The sequence below is a fragment of the Chelonoidis abingdonii genome, chromosome 10 (assembly GCF_003597395.2).
Source record: "Chelonoidis abingdonii isolate Lonesome George chromosome 10, CheloAbing_2.0, whole genome shotgun sequence".
Taxonomy (NCBI): domain Eukaryota; kingdom Metazoa; phylum Chordata; order Testudines; family Testudinidae; genus Chelonoidis; species Chelonoidis abingdonii.
In genome coordinates, this window is record NC_133778.1 from 28,042,194 (window position 1) to 28,059,561 (window position 17,368).

The window sequence follows — 17,368 nt, forward strand, 5'->3', positions numbered from 1 at the left end:
CCCTGTCATAAAAGACTACAACAAGATAGGGGATCAAGCCCCACAGGAATCCTTATGGGATTATGAGGACTCTGCCGTATAGAAGTGTGGAAGGGGAGTCCTCAAGGTCAGGCAGGCCTCTGGGTTAAGGGAGTGGGAGTGAGGGCTCAGATCCTTTCACTAGCCAATTCCACTAGGGTAGTGCAAAAGCCAGGAAATTCCCAACAATAGCAGGACCATTCCCCCGCTTATACTTATGCTGCAGTAAGCTGAGCCACTCTACGATTCTTTTCCAGTGAAATGTGGGAGAACTGCTCTTTCCTTTTGAGCACAGGGGGGAAATTGGGGGAACACACTGGAGGACTATCAAAGCTTGAGTGATTTAGTCCAAGTGCTGACTGCAAAGTGGGTGGGTTACCAGCCTGAATGAAAGCAGAACCTGGGCTCTACCCCCAAGCTGGGCCAGCTAGCCTGGGCTGAGTTGCAAGCACCACTAAACTCAGGTGAGAGGTTTTTGTGTGTGAATGGGAGGAGTTTAGGGGCAACATCCTAAAGGACAAACATACCCTAAAAGGCAAAGAGCCAAAACCTGAACTCCAAGAAGGAGATGTCTTGACACAGTGAAGGACTCACCTAACATTTGTCTATGGCAGTGATTCTCAACCTGCAGCCCCATCAGCACACAGCTGTAGCCCATGTGGCATCCTCAAGGCCATACAGGTAATGTATATATATAGTGTGTGGATGAGGCCCACATAACACACGGAGAGATGCATATGTGGCCTATAATGGTAAATAGGTTGAGAACTGCTCAGTGGCGCTGGAACATTTTTAATAGTGGGGGTGCTGAAAGCCAGCCCCCTTACCGCTGTCCACTCTCTCCCTCCTCCGCCCCCCTGCTGAGGCTGGGAGCCTGGGCATGCGGGGTGGCAGCCAGGACCCCGGACCGGCAACTTGAGACCCCCTAGTTCCTGCGCCTATAGAACCGCTGGGCTATGGGGAATATTTTCAAAGGTCCAAAAGGAGTTGGACACTCCTCTTTTTGCCTTTCTAAATCTCCCTCCTCCGTCCATTTCAACTTCTCAGATAGGGACACAGGAACTATATAAGATGAGAGCAGGAGCATGGGACTCACACAGCCTCACAGACTTCACAGGACAATTATAAACTCTAACATTAACATTCAACAGCAACAAAAAGACTGAAAATTATTTTAATAATGGGAGTGCCAAACATTTTAAAAGGCTCTTACAGTCTGCCAGTGCCGGATACATTTGTCAGACTATATAGATGTTTTCAGGGCCAGTTAGCATTTGTAGTCAGTGGTCATGGGTCACAAGAAAAATTTGATCTTTGCAGTCTCGGACTCCATTGGCTGAAGCTGTCAGACCAAGCTATCACTGTAGTTCAATTAGCTCAGTACTGCAAACACAGGAAGCCCCACTGAGGGCTGGAAATAGAATGCTAATATGCTGCCTCATCTTGCAGACCCAGCTATGTCATTCCTCAGAGCTATGTTTTTAAATAGATGGACTTAGCCATAAAAGAGAGGGATGGTTTTCTTTTGACATCCCTGGAATATTTCTTATAGGATATATTCTCCACTCTGTGAATGGAGGAATTTTGGCAAACTATACAACCGTATAACATCTGTTAGCAAGAGTGAATATAGAGGTTTGCTATACCTGTGATGAAAATGTGAAATGATAGCTGAGGAATGCTGAGTGTTGATGTTGAGCAGCAGGTAGTAATTTACATTGATTTATTTTCCTGTATATAAAAGAATGTTTCTTAGTAAATCTACACAGCATTCATGAGGACCTGAGCCAGTATTGACTGAATTTGGCAAAGATTTCCATTGACTTCAATGACAGTTAGATTGAGCCCTGATGGAGTCATCCTGTTGACTTAAGCCAGTAAGGACTACTTACATAAGGAAACGTAGCAGGATTCGGCAATATTACAAACAAGTGTCTGGATCATGGCCCATGTCTGAAAATCCTCACCCTCCTTGAGAGTACAGCTCCCTTCATTCTTTCAGATATGGAACTGAGAATTAGCAGTGCCAGGAAAGCTATGTACTTATAGCCAAAGAAATGCTCTAAAAAGAGAAAATGTGGTTACAATTTATTCCATCTGCAGTATTTTTAAGGAAAACTCTAAGATAATATAAAAGATATTCTCATCACTGTTCCTGAAATGAGTATGGGTTTGATCCAAAGCACATTGAAATCAGTGGCACATTTTTATTTATAAAAATGTCTCGTGCTTAAAGCAGCTTTGACGTTTTCATTGCTATGAATTGGGAACTGAATACTCTCAGTCCTCCTGCACATCAAGGGCTGGGCATCCTGCTGAGAAATACAATGCCGTATTATTATAATTGTAGTGTTAGCCTTCACAGATGGTGGACTTACTAATTGTGGGGATTTGGGCAATACTGCATATTGGTTGATTGCTGGAGATGTGCCCATCTTGACTTACAGAGATTTAAATTATCCTACTATTTTCCCAGCTATATCACTAAAATATTGTAGAAAGAACATTAACTGTGTTGAACATCTTTAAGTTACCAATAGACTATAAATAGCTACATATGCTTCACTGTTTAAAAATCCTCAATACATTGTAACCAAATGCAGATATTAAAATAGTGATAGGTATTTGAAAAAACTATTATTGCTCTGGCAGTATGTGCCTGCCTAGAACACCCCACTGTGCTAAAAAGATGCAGCTCCTGCTGGGAAAAGGCTCAGTGGCGTCTGTTGCCTTATCTAGCTAGAATAGAAGTTGGAGAAAAATTTGAACATAAACCATAAGTCATTTAGTGCAGTATGAACAACACTTGCTCTGGAAAGAAATATTGGGTATTATATACATGGTACGTACTTTTTATAGTTTGCCTTTGCCATTATTTTCAAGAGAGCTGAGAGACATCTAGTGGACAGGATTCTTAGTTAAACAGCTTAATTTCCCTTACAGGATCCACCTTATCTGACAGTGCTTCCACATTGTAAGATTGTACTTTGAAGGCAAAAATTCTCAGTTGATACAATATAGTCAATTTTTTCATACAGTGGCTTCAATACTCTGAGTCACCAAAGCCTTTACTACATCAGTCAAACAGGAAAGAAAGGTTCAAGGAGAGATTTATGCCATTATGGCCTGCTCCAAAGAATACTGTCATTAAAGGAAAGACTCTTGTTTCAGTCAGGCCCTGAATATGTTCCACAGAAAACTTAGATAACTGTATCACTAGTCTGAGTAACTCCTATGTGACTTGATCTGATTATATACATAAGGGATTCAGCAAACTGACAACATCAAGAAGGCTGAGGAGTTTAATGCATAGTGTGTTTGTCTTCAGTAAAAAACTTAACAGTGATAAGATCCTCAACACAATATTAACAACAAGGGTGGGGGGAGAAAAGCAAGTCAAAACAGGGAAAGAACAGGTTAAAGAATATTACATAAGAACATAAGAATGGCTGTACTGGGTCAGACCTAAGGTCCATCTAGCCCAGTATCCTGTCTACCGACAATGGCCAATGGCAGGTGCCCCAGAGGGAGTGAACCCAACAGGCAATGATCAAGTGATTTCTCTCCTGCCATCCATCTCCACCCTCTGACAAACAGAGGCTAGGGACACACTTCCTTACCCATCCTGGCTAATATCCATTTACGGACTTAACCTCCATGAATTTATCCAGTTCTCTTTTAAATGCTGTTATAGTCCTAGCCTTCACAACCTCCTCAGGCAAGGAGTTCCACAAGTTGACTATGCGCTATGTGAAAAAGAACTTCCTTTTATTTGTTTTAAACCTGCTGCCCATTAATTTCATTTGGTGGCCCCTACTTCTTGTATTATGGGAACAAGTAAATAACTTTTCCTTATTTACTTTCTGTACATCACTCATGATTTTATATACCTCTGTCATATCCCCCCTTAGTCTCCACTTTTCCAAGTTGAAAAGTCCTAGCCTCTTTAATCTCTCTTCATATGGGACCCGTTCCAAACCCCTAATCATTTTAGTTGCCCTTCTCTGAACCTTTTCTAATGCCAGTATATCTTTTTTGAGATGAGGAGACCACATCTGTACACAGTATTCAAGATGTGAGCCTACTTTGGATTTTTATAAGGGCAATAAGATAATCTCAGTCTTATTTTCTATCCCCTTTTTAATGATTCCTAACATCCTGTTTGCTTTTTTGACTGCCACTGCATACTGCATTGATGTCTTTAGAGAACTATCCACAATAACTTCAAGATCTTTTTCTTGTTTACTATCATTTGCAAACTTTGCCACCTCACTTTTTACCCGCTTCTCTAGATCATTTATGAATAAGTTGAATAGGATTGGTCCTAGGACTGACCCTTGGGGAATACCATTTGTTACCCCTCTCCATTCTGAGAATTTACCGTTTATTCCTACCCTTTGTTCCCTGTCTTTTAACCAGTTCTCAATCCATGAAAGGATCTTCCCTCTTATCCCATGACAATTTAATTTACGTAAGTCTTTGGTGAGAGACCTAGTCAAAGGCTTTCTGGAAATCTAAGTACACTATGTCCACTGGATTTCCCTTGTCCACATGTTTTTTGACCCCTTCAAAGAACTCTAACAGATTAGTAATACATGATTTCCCTTTACAGAAACCAGGTTGACTTTTGCCCAATTTATGTTCTTTCTGTGATACCTGTTATATCAATATCCTCCTTTATCACAAGGCACTCTAGTTCACCCTTCTTATTATTTACACTTCTAGCATTTATATACAAGCACTTTAAAAAATTGTCACTTTTATTTGTCTGCCCTTTTCTGATGTGTCCAATTCTTTATATGAATGTTTCTCATCTAATCTGGCCCCTAGATTATTCTCTTCCATCCTCTCCGTCTGACTAAAACCTAGAGAATGTCTATCAATAGACTCTCCCCTAAGAGACGTCTCTGTCCTATCCACGTGCTCCTCTATAGCAGTCGGCTTCCCTGCCCCCCATCTGTTAGTTTAAAAACTGCTCTGCAAACTTTTTAATGTTAAGTGCCAGCAGTCTGGTTCCCCTTTGGTTCAGGTGGAGCCCATCTCTCCTGTATAGGCTCCCTCTGTCCCAAAAGTTTCCCCAGTTCGTAAAGCCCTCCTCTCTACACCATCATCTCATCTATGCATTGAGACTCTAAAACTCTGCCTGCCTACCTGCCTGGCCCTGTGCATGGAACTGGGAGAATTTCTGAGAATGCCACCGTAGAGGTCCTTCCCTAGCAGCCTAAATTTGGCCTCCAGGACGTCTCTCCTACCCCTCCCTATGTCATCGGTACCTACATGTACCACGACCACTGGCTCCTCCCCAGCACTATACATAAGTCTATCTAGATGTCTCGAGAGATCCGCAACCTTCGCACCAGGCAGGCAAGTCACATACGGTTCTCCCGGTCATCACAAACCCAGCTATCTATATTTCTAATGATCGAATCTCCCATTACTAACACCTGCCTTTTCCTAGTGACTGGAGTTCCCTCCCCTAGAGAGGTAACCTCAGTGTGAGAGGATACCCCAACACCACCTGGAAGGAGGGTTCCAATTGGCTGCTCTACTTCCCTGGACCTTTCATTCTCCTCAACAGGGCAGGGGCTGTCTGACCAGGTGGGCTAATTCTACAGTGTCCCAAAAAGCCTCATCAACATACCTCTCTGCCTCCTTTAGCTCCTCCAGTTCTGCCACCCTGGACTCCAAAGCCTGTACACCGTCTCTGAGGACCAGGAGCTCCTTGCACCGAATGCACACATACGCCACCCGCCTAGAGGGCAGGTAATCATACATGCCACACTCAGTGCAATAAACTGGGTAGCCCTCACTCTGCTGGTGGGCTTCGCCTGCATTCTCTCCTACAGCTATCTAGCTAATGAAAAGGTATTGTTTAAATCAAGAAGTTTTGAATATAGTTTAGTTTACAGGTTTTAAAGAACAGCAAGTGAATCTTGTATAGTATAGTTTAGTTTACAGGTTTTAAAGAACGGCAAGTGAACCTTGCCCCCTTCCCACTCCCCTTCCAAACTCCCTTGTGAAACTCCCTGTTAGCAGCTCCAGTCACTTGCTCACTGCTTTATAAAGCCCTGGCCTTCTTGATAGCCCCGCCCACTGACTGAGGCTCAGCCAATTAACAGAGGCTTCTAGCTTTCAAACCTTACTTTGAAGCTCACTGCTTCCAACTGCCAGCCACAGCACATGGTCCTTCAAACAGACAGACAGACAAACACAAGCTCAGCACACAGCAAGTAACACCCACACACTACAGCCAGCCACTTTCCCCAAAGGTCCTGTATTTGCTGCTCCTTCACCTGGAGAACTCCAGGATATATTGAGATAAGTTAGATGTATTCTAATCAGCAGGGTCCAATGAAATTCATCCTAGGGTACTTAGGGAACTAGCTGTAGGAATCTTGGAACTGTTGGCAATTATCTTTGAGAACTCATGGAGGATAGATGAGGTCCCAGAGGACTAGAGAAGGGCAAACATAGTATCTATATTTAAAAAGGGGAACAAAGAGAACCTGGGGAATTATAGACCTGTCACCCTGATTTTGATACCTTGAAAGATACTGGAATAAATGATTAAATTATCAATTTGTAAGGACCTAAAGGATAATAGGGTTTTAAAGAATAGCCAACATGGATTTATCAAGAATAAATCATGCCAAACCTAATTTTGTTCTTTGACAGGGTTACTGGCCTAGTAAGCTGGGGGGGGGGGCAGCAGCAGATGTGATATTTTGATTTTAGTAAGACTTTTGACTGTCCCACATGATATTCTTATAAACAAACCAGGACAATGTGGTCTAGATGAAAGGACTACAAAATGGGGGAGCAACGGGTTGAAGGATCGTAGTTGTAATTCAAAGAGTGGTTGTCAATGGTTCTCTGTTAAATTGAAAGGGACTTATGTACTGGGGTTCCACAGGGACAGTCCTGTGTCCGGTTCTATTCAGTATTTGTATTAATGACTTGGATAATGTAGTGGAGAATATGCTTATACAACTTGTAGGTGACATCAACATGGGAGGAACCGCAAGCACTTTAGAGGACAGGCTTTAAATTTAAAAGAACCTTGACAAATTGGAAAATTGGTCTGAAATTGACAAGATGAAATTGAATACAGACAAGCGCAAAATACTTCACTTACGAAGGAAAAATCAAATGCATAAGTACAAAGGGGGGGGCATGGTTAGGCGGTAGTACTGCTGAAGAGGATTTGGCTGTGAGAGCGAATAACAAATTAAAAGTGAGTCAACAATGTAATGCAGCTATGAAAAATCACATCCCAGAATGATATTGGATCAAAAGAAGTGTCATAAGTAAGATTGTCCTGGTCTAGTCATCACTGGTAAGACTTCAGCTGGAGTACTGTGTCCAGTTCTGGGTGTCAGACTTTAGGAAAAATGGGGACAAATTGGAGAGAGTCTAGAGGAGAGCAACAAAATTGATAAAAGGTTTTTAAAAATTGAGCATGTTTAGTCTTGAGAAAAGACTGGGGGAGGGCATGTTAACACAGTTTTCAAATATGTTAAAGGCTGTTATAAAGAGAGAAGACTGTGTACAATTGTTCTCCATGTCCCCTAGAGGTAGGGCAAGAAGTAAAGGGCTTAATCTGCAGCAGAGGAGATTAAAGTTAAATATTAGAAAAAAATTTCTAAAATCCTCATCACTGGAGGTTTAAAGAACAAGTTGGACAAATGTCTGCCAGGAATAGTCTAGGTCAGTGGTTTTCAACCTGTGGTCCGTGGGCCCCTGGGGGTCCACAGACTATGTCTAAGATGTCCAAAGGGGTCTGCACCTCCATTCAAAAAATTTTAGGGGTCTGCAAATGAAAAAAGGTTGAAAAGCACTGGTCTAGGTTTACTTGGTCCTGCCTCTGCGCAGGGGGCTTGATGACTTCTTGAGGTTCCTTCCAGCCCTACATTTCTATGATTGTGAAACATGGCTTATCCGTTGGTGTATGCGGCAGCATAAGTAGGGCTCTCATACCTCATGTTCGAAGAGTGTTCTACACAGCACACAGAACTTGCATAGTTTCCAGTGTTAATCTGGCGGGCGTTCAATACATTGAAAGAAATAAGGAAAAAATGGCTCTCAAGAACTGGACGAGAGTTTCTTATTAATATAGCAACATAAATGAAAAAAGCAAACCCTAATTAGGTAAAGAGGAGAAGGGTATGAAGTCAGAGGGTATGAGTGCAAGGGCTGCTGCTTATTACACGAATTGTAGTCCTCTCACTGTTTCCTTGTGCTTCCTGTGTATCTGTTGCATCCAGCTGTTGTCTTTTGCTGTATATTTTGATTGTACTCTTCAGCACAGGGCTCTTCCATTATGTGTGTATTCAGTAGTTAGGCACAAAGGGTCTTGATTCCTGTTTGGGGCCAATACAATGCAACACAAGTATTAAAAAATAAGAATAAGAGTATATCACATACTTAGCATGAAAATGAATGAATCATTTAAAAACAAACTCATTGGACAGAAGAAAGTAAATTTTATTGAGGAAAATATTACTATACTGCTACAAATTTACTGTAGATGTCTTTTGTACAAATTGGAAGTATGTGAATATAATAAATACACAGATGTGCAGAATGTACTACAAGCATACACCCAGATTTTCAAACATGTCAGAAATGAAAGTGCATGCCTACTTTATGCACACAAATCAGGTAACTGTGCATGTAAATTTTGCATGTGCAGATACTCCTCTAATCATTTGACAATGTGGTTCATAATGCACTTACTATGTTTCCAAGAGCAAAACAAAGACATTGATACCAATAAGAGAAAAACCCTGGCAGAGAACTGAAAAACAGTCATATGATGAATAAGCAGGTTTCTGCTGTTTACATCCTCATTGGTGAATAATAGAGGAGTCAAAAGCAATGTCAAATGCAGCTCAGTGGAGTGAAAATTATTATTCCCTACTGACCAGGGAATCAGATAACCCTGCAATGCCACTACCCTTGATGTGACTATTCTGTGGAGAAGCAGGCTTGTAAAAGTGCCAAATTAAAAGCATTAAATTCATTTGGTAAAGGGAAAGAAAAGCAATATGTGAAAACAAATACTAACTACACAGGATATATGCCTTTCATATTTACATATGCACTTCTACATATCACTGGGTGAACACTAAGACAGGAGCTACTGTTTGTATGTAAAAGCATTAAGGCCTTGAACCTGCAACAAGCTTCATGAAGGCAGACTCTGACTTCAGTGGGAACTCCATGTGGGTCCAAGGCTCTGCCCATAAAGAATTCATTGCAGGATAAGGGCCTAAGATGACATTTTCTATTATTTGTGGTTTAGGGGTGAAATTCACTGTAGCACTGGGTCTTTTATTGGGACTTAAATCATACATAAGCTTTGTGTCAGCTGTTTCCACAGGGAGGAATGGTACCCTTTGAGAAATTCTGTTTTAATTATACATTGAAACAGTATCTATACAATGTGTGATAGTTCCTCCCCTATTTTTGTTGACACCAGGGATGTCCAGAGCCAAAAAGCACAAGTCTCTACAGCTTGAGTTAAAAAGTCAGGCTCTGCAGCTGAAGACTGTAACAGACTCACTGCCTGTGACCGCTGTGAACAGAGGGGGACACAACACACATTGACCAGTAGGTTTCATGTGGAACCTGCCTTGTTTTACACTGGACAATAGTTATTATTAAAAATAGTAACAATAATAAACCTACTATTTTATATACTCAGATATGAGATCAGTTACTCTGCACAGAGATGTGAAGACCCTGAAATAGTTGTATTTGTTTAAATGGTTTTATATTGCAAAACATATTTAGCGGTGAATTTGGAGGTTTAAATATTTGTTTCATTGTTTGTGTTTTTGTTAATGGGAAATGTACTTTAAGACCAGAGTGGGCACTTGACTGTAGTGTTTTTAGAAGACTCCAAGTACATGACAGCCCCATCTATATTTCCAGGGTGTGAAAGACCCTGCCTGTGTAAGTTCCAAAAGGTCTAAACTTGGCCCCTTCAACTCCCATTTACTTCAGAGGCTGATGAGGGAACTAGTCATCTTGCAGGAGACACTCAGCACCTCTTGCAATGCCCCAGAAGTGACCTCACAAAGTCATGCCCCATCATTGTTAATCATTTTGTTTTTTTAAAGCAAGATTTGTTGTGTGTAGATATTCCAAGATATTTTGGAACCAACTCCTCCTCCATTTTCCCCTGCTCAACGGACAAGGTGAAAGAGTCACAGCTAATGGATCTGATATTGCTCCCACTAAGAATCAATGGAAGTTTTATTAATTGGGTCTTTAGAGCAAAAACTATGTGATTAGAATGCAGTGAAATCTGTATGAGACCACGCATATTAGGCAATCTCTGGTCTTAAAAGTTGCCTCAAAGCATCCTCATGTGTACTATGGGCTATTCAGCTTTCCCTTTATTAGTAGGCTGCCTCTACTGAGCAACTGGTCTGGGGCAAGTTTCACTAAAGTTGTGTATCATACAGAGATCTGGTTTTGCCTTAGAAGCAACATGGGCAATTATTCATCAAACTAAATTTAATTCATTCTTTAAAACAAATTAAATAAGAAAAAGTCCTCTACCACCTTCAGTAGGTTGATTGACAATTTATGGTAACACATTGATCAAACAGAGGTTTTGAATCAGAAGACTTAAAGCTTCCCAAATGTTTCTCTGATCTGTAAGTTGCAACCCCACCTTTACTGGCCCATTTTTCTGTTTCAGTGGCCCCTTATACTTCTACATTATATAGTAAATGTGGCACATCATGCATTATTTCTTGTCATCTCATTAAGCATTCTTTCAAGTCTACTGTTCCCTCCTCCTAAGGATCTCAGCACAGCATACGGGGCATAGCAGTTCCACTTGAACGTGGAATCTTCTGAAATGAGATAAATATCAACAAAACCTTGTACAACTCAAAGGCTTTTGTAACCAGTTGCATGTTGAGACCATGGGTGAAATCTTTTTCCCAGGGAAAATGCCAGTTGACTTCAGTGGGGCCAGCATTTCACCCTATAGTTTTAATCTCTGATAGGACTAATCTTGGGTCTCTTCCTCAAGAATTTAGGCAAACGGTTCTTTTTGTGCCATATACTAGTACAGCTTTATAAAATGGGTGATAGGAAGCACCAATGGAATATGGAAAAGCATCATTTTACCTCCCTCCCCAGAAGCCTGTGTATATCTCTTCTACATTGTACCAAGTACTCCTGAGTCAAGAAGAGAGACATTCAAGGTTACTCTCACACCCAAGCCTCCATGCTCCAATACACAGCATTACTGCCAAGCTAATGGGTCTAAGGCCTTGACATCCACATCCATCCACAACACAGAGAGAAGAATTATCTTTGAATATGTTTTGTTTTGTTTAATAAGCTCCGTTTGATTTAAAGAGAACAGTGCCACTAGTTAGTAGCAAAATTATTAACGTCTATGGAATTTACACAGGGCCAAATCCTGCTGAATTCACTCAGTGCCTGGTTCTGGTATCACTTATTCTTGTGCAGGAATAACTCAGCTGAAATCAAGTGAGTTAATCCAGTGTAAAACTGATGGGAGATCAAAATCAGACCATCAGTTTTCTCATACTAAACTTCCTATTGACTGCAATAGGATTTTTGCTAGTGTGAGGACTGAATAAGTATGAATAAGTATAGAGCACAACATGTTTACTTCATAAATATATATATATGCGTATTTTGTGTTTTAGGCTATACTTGACCAGAGGTGAAAGTAAGCCGGTATGGTCTGGTACGGCGTACCAGCGAGAGCCAGTATGCCGTGCTGGACTGCATCGGCTTCTGCGGCGGGGATTTAAAGGACTTGGGTCAGGGAGACCCAAGTCCTTTAAATCCCAGCCTGCAGCTCCAGTGGCTGGGCTGGGGCTGGCATTTAAAGCGCTCCTCCGAGCTTCCCACTGCGGCGGGAAGCCCGGAGGAGCTCTTGAAATTCCAGCGCTTGTCCGCTGCGGCAGACAGGCCGGGTGGCGGGGAACTCAGGGGAACCCTTTAAATCCTGGCCCTGGCCCCGGCCCGCAGTTCCGGCAGCCGGGCTGGGGCTGGGATTTAAAGGGCTCCTCTGAGCTCCCTGCTGTGGCAGGGAGCCCGGAGGAGCCCTTTAAATCCTGCCCGCAGCTCTGGCGGCCAGGCTGGGGCCGAGATTTAAAGGGCCCAGAGCTCCACGGTGGCTAAAGCCTTAGGCCCTTTTGTTCGCCCAGAGGGCTACCAGCCACCTCTGCAGCTGGGAGCCCCCTGGGTGATTTAAAGGCTCTGGGACTCCCAGCCACAGCTGGTGCCCCAGGGCCTTTAAACCTTGAGGCCCTGCCTCTTCCAGATGAGGCATGCCCCAGGACTCTGGCCGTACTGGTAAGTCCTGTGAGTTACTTTCACCCTTGTACTTGACAGAATTGTGTGTGTTATGAACTGTAAATGCAAGATGAATAAGAACTAACTCAAAAATATTTCTCTTTTTCACCTGGATCTTGTATCTTGTGCTGCAAATGGTTTATTGATGACTAACATCAAAAGGCATCCTAGTTTGTATGTCATATGCTCCAGTTAAAATAGTTACACACTGAAGCCCAGATGGGAAAACTCCTTGATTTGGCTAGACATCTGCAGAACCTTTTATTTACTGGGAAGTGGAATCTAAAAATGGAATAATTTTATAACAATTAAAGACACAACTAGAACCAGGATTACGTATGTAGGCAATGGGCCTGCATAAGCAGTGAATACACTGACTTCTGGCCCCAGGGATGGAAAGTCCAGCTGGAAGAATGCTGCAGTGGCACAAGGTGGCCTTCTGCAACCACTGCCCCACTGTTGGCATGGAGACATCAAGTGGATCCTCAAAAAGGAGTGGCACTGGCCATCGATGGGGCATGGCTAGAGCAGGGGTTCTCACAACAATTTTTTTGGCAGCCTCAGAATGTGGCAACCAACTCTGGTTGGTGGCCACTCTGACAATTTTTTCCCTAAAATACTTAATTAACTTTAGGAAAACTCAACTGTAAAAATAATGTACAGTTATATTTTGGTGCCCGGGTCCCACTGCCTCCCCAGGCTCCACTGCTTCTCCCCCATGCCTCGGGCTCCCTTCCGTGGCCTCGGACCTCAGGCTCACCCTACTTCTTGCCTCTGGACCACAGCGCCCGGTAAGGCCAGCCCTGCAGAAGTCCAGATCCAGAGCCCCATGGCTAGAGCTGGGAGTGGGCTGAAGTCCCAAGCCCACAGGCAGAGCTCTACTACTGTCAGGGGGCTGAAACCCAAAGCCCTGAAGTTGGGGGGGAGGGGGCTGAAGCCCATCTCAGGAGTCCCACAGCTGAAGTCCGCTGCCAGAGTCCTGTGGCTGCAGCTGGGTGAAGGGGGGGACTATAGCCTATCACTGGAGCCTCTGGCTGAACCGGGGGGGGGGGAGGCTGAAGCCAGCCACTGAGCGCTGCTTTGCCCCTTCCCCCATTTCTGCACAAGAGGCTGTTGTGGCCACAGGAAAATCGACTGGTGGCCGCATATGGCCACAGTGGCCACATTTGAGAAACACTGGGTTAGAGCATCCAGGATATGTGCTGTTTAGGGTATCTGTGGAGTCCCAGATAGAAACTAAAGCTATCCATCCCTGGTTGAGACCCCTGGCTGAGTGGTGGCATCACTACTGCCTACTAACACAGGGGGTGAATTCCCCCTGAGGCACAGTGGCTCCCAGTGGCACAACGGTATAGGTTCAATTATACCTGTAGTAACAAAAGGGATGAATCTAGCCATACACTGAGGCACAAGGGTAATAGAAGGTACTTTATCAATTAAATAGGAAAAAGGCTGGCATGTCCAATGCATAGGGAAAGGTTGATTGTGTTCATGGTGATACAGTATACTAGCAAGGGTATAAATTCTTCAGTTACACTTGTTCTTCCCTTTTGTTATCCTACCTATAGTATCCACCCAGATACTCATAATATCTTGTGGAATGTTTATCTCCTTTACTGCATCCAGTGGGTCTATAAATGCAACATCCTAATGAACTACTTCAGCTAGTAACTTTGATGCCAGAATGTTCCCAGCAAGAACTTTACTAAGAAACTATGCAGCTTCCTCTCATTGAGTAAATGGTAACTTTGATCTTTTCTTCAAAAAGCTAACATAAAAGGAGACTGTTTACAGAATTTCTGTCACCAGAGGAAGACTTATAAAATAATGTTTGTGGTGATTAATACAGGGAGGTTAGACAAGGCTCCCAAGTTTCTCAGAAATCATTTTTTAAACAGTGCTAGATTCTTCTTTCTGCTTCTTTACTTTCAATACTAATTAGATTTCCCTCCTCTGTCCACTTGACAAACCCAATTTCACTGATAGTTGGATGTGCAAGTTATGGAAGATCATGTCCCACATTAACATGCATACCATGGAAACCCTCAGAAAGAAAGAGGTCTAAATCCTTACTCAGGCAAAATGCCCACTGAAATCACTTAAAAAATTAAATACAAGATTTATTTGGTTTAAACAACAGGTTACTGTGTATGCAAGTGCATATTTCTTACAAGATAGTACTTTCATTAGTCCACAATTACATATTTACACAAATTTGACATCTATTGTCATAGGGTAAATACATGCAGTTTTATTCAATATTGAAAAGAAATTCAACAACACTGAAGTGAAAGAAAAATAATGACCCATATTTGCAAATTGGAAAGTCTAAAGTTAGGCACCAAATACTTAAAAGTGTTGCTTGATTTTCAAGTAGCTCTCCCTGAAGTCATTCAGAGCTTCTAAGAACTCAGCACTTTCAAAAGTCAGACCAGTTTCTTACATGCCTAAATATAGAGCTTAACTTTAGACTCCAACTTTTGAAAATCTTGGTCCCAGCCATTTTTTTTTTTTTTACAGTGATTTCCACAGGAATTCACTGGACTCTGAGACTTTAATCAGAGGTGCAGGTATTCAGCACCTTTGAAAGTCAGGCTGTTTAGGTGCCCAAACATGGATTTAGGTGCTTACATATAGGCACTCACATTTTTCCATTTTTTGGCCGTGCCCCCACCCCCTTTCACCAGGGTTGAATTTGTCCCCTTAAACATGACAGCATGTAGTGGTGTTAAGACTCTATAATTCCCCAACACAGAAAAGAGTCAGATAGTGTAAGTCAGGGCTTTAACAGTTAGCTCTGAGTTTATTTGCTTTTATTCTGCAGCGAGCATCTTAACCTTAACGTAATCTATATTGTGTGTGTGTTAATATTTTAGAATCTGGGCAACGCTAGTAGTTGAATTCAGTTTTCATTTTAGTTATCCACATTGTATTAAAATAATAGGCAAGTCATTGATGCGCTGATGAAACACATTCTCATGAGAACATGCTTAGACTACCCCATCCTCTGTATTAGGAAATACTGTCTTGATCCTACATCATTATAGTCAATGGGAGCATTGCCATTAACTTCAATTAGCATAGGATCAGGCCCTAGTACACCATGTTATTTTTTTAAGTTTTAAAGAAACATCCCAGGTAAAGATGTATGGACAGATTGCGATTCTTATAAAACCTTTGAAGATGAATAGAAACATTAATATTTAATGATTCTCATTAAAAGATTTCTATACACTTAGGATGCGTAGACTGTTGTGTGCCAGTCATAACAAGAATTGATAATGTGAATGTCTATGTATAATTGACATAAATGCTATACTATACATTTACCATACTGTTTTTGTCTCTGCTCACATTTTCAGCTGGAAATTAAATTCACTAACAATAGATGAGAAACCTGAGATATTTGCTTTGTAATGCTATCAGTGCAATCTGAGTTCAATTATTCATGTGTGCAGCATTTCTGAAGCCATTTTGTATGACTGACATTCCTGTTTCCTAAAATATACCATGTTCACAAGCTATTTGAAATGGTACTTAACATATTGTAGTATTTACAGTGGAAAGCTTTAAAACATCTGTTTGTTTCAGAGTGTCAAGATGAGGATCGGAATAACACAGGAATAAGGTTACAAGAAATAGATAATAATAACCCTATACTTACCCAGCTCATTAGTAAATTCATTGGATTTCTCCCCAGCAATGTTTTTTTTCCAAACCTGGAAACTAAATTGAGTGTGAAGAAAAACAACATATGTTTAGTTATGAACAAAATTTTAATTTAGCTTTGAAGGGCCCAATTCTGCAAAGTGCTAAAATGTCTTCAACGTCCATTGAAGCCAGTGGGAATTGAGAACACAGAGCACCTTAGGAGATCAGGTCCAAAATTAATAATGTAGTACTGTATTCTGCAGAAATTCAGAGATTCATGGTTTATATCGTACTTGCTTCTCTGGTCTCCCAAGACATAGTACCGTGGAACCAAACTGAATCAGGAAGCAAAGTAACCTCTTTTCTCCCTGCCACAGAACTTTCTTCTCCAGACTTTGCCAACAAAGCATAAATTTGGCTGGTGATTAGTCAGATCAGAGAATTAGTCTCTTGTCCTAGGAATGATAAGAGTTTAAAATCCAAAGTCCACTGAAATCAATGGAAATCTTGGCATTGACTTCAATGGGATTGGAATCAGGCTGATAGTCATACACACCCGTCAACTATTCAGAGAGACCATGTAGGTGATATATAACATCTAAGAGCAGAACCCATTTCATCCAAATGGTGCTCCCTCCATTTTTCCTCTCTCTTCTGGTTTTGTCCGTTTACCAGACCATCCAGTTCCATTCATCCTCCTGATGGTCACGGCTGAAATGGAGGTCCAGGAGATAAGAGCAATGCTGAATAGTCTAAGCCAGCAGTTCTCAACCTTTCTGGGCTCAGGATCCATTTGAAAATGTTTATGGCCTGTCGTGACCCAATAAATAGTCTGGGGTTTGAAGCCCTGGGGTTGTTTTGGTCTGAACCTGAACCTGCCCCCCTCCTTCCCCAGAGGAGTTGGGTCCTGCCCAGCACATGTAGTGCTGGGCAGCCACAATGGCAGCTCCTTCAACTCCTGTGCTGTGGGGCTGGCTGGGCTTGGCTCTCAGGTCTGCCTGGGCATTGCAACACCTAGGACTGTAGCACTGCTCAGGTTTGGCCCCACCCTCCTGACTGGACAAATTTGTGAGAGTGGAGTTGTGGCCTGGCTCATAGGATTGCAGTGCTACTCACTCAAGTCTGGCCTACTCGGACTCCCATTATCACAACAGCTGGGCCAAATCGAGTGGTGCTGAGACTCTACAGGTTGCATTGCGTGGAGCAGGCAGGCCAGCCCAACCAGCCCTGTGAGACAACAGCTATAGGAGCTGCCACATGACCCTCTGAAACATTCTGGTGACCCAATAGTGTTATGTACATGTTTGTTTTGTAATTATTTATATACTGGGTTTTGTAAAAATAT

General features: G+C 42.1%; 1 protein-coding gene across 1 annotated transcript; it reads right to left on the reverse strand.

The window, feature by feature from the left end:
- Nucleotides 1-10,592: 10,592 nt before the first annotated feature.
- On the reverse strand, nt 10,593-16,112 carry INPP1 (inositol polyphosphate-1-phosphatase; the record flags this gene model as incomplete). Its single annotated transcript, XM_032763331.2, is given in 7 exon segments — nt 10,593-10,823; nt 10,825-10,969; nt 12,482-12,531; nt 12,533-12,654; nt 13,935-14,093; nt 15,184-15,220; nt 16,026-16,112. Coding segments are annotated over 7 exon segments (831 nt in total), but the record flags the coding sequence as incomplete, so codon positions are not given.
- Nucleotides 16,113-17,368: the final 1,256 nt, after the last annotated feature.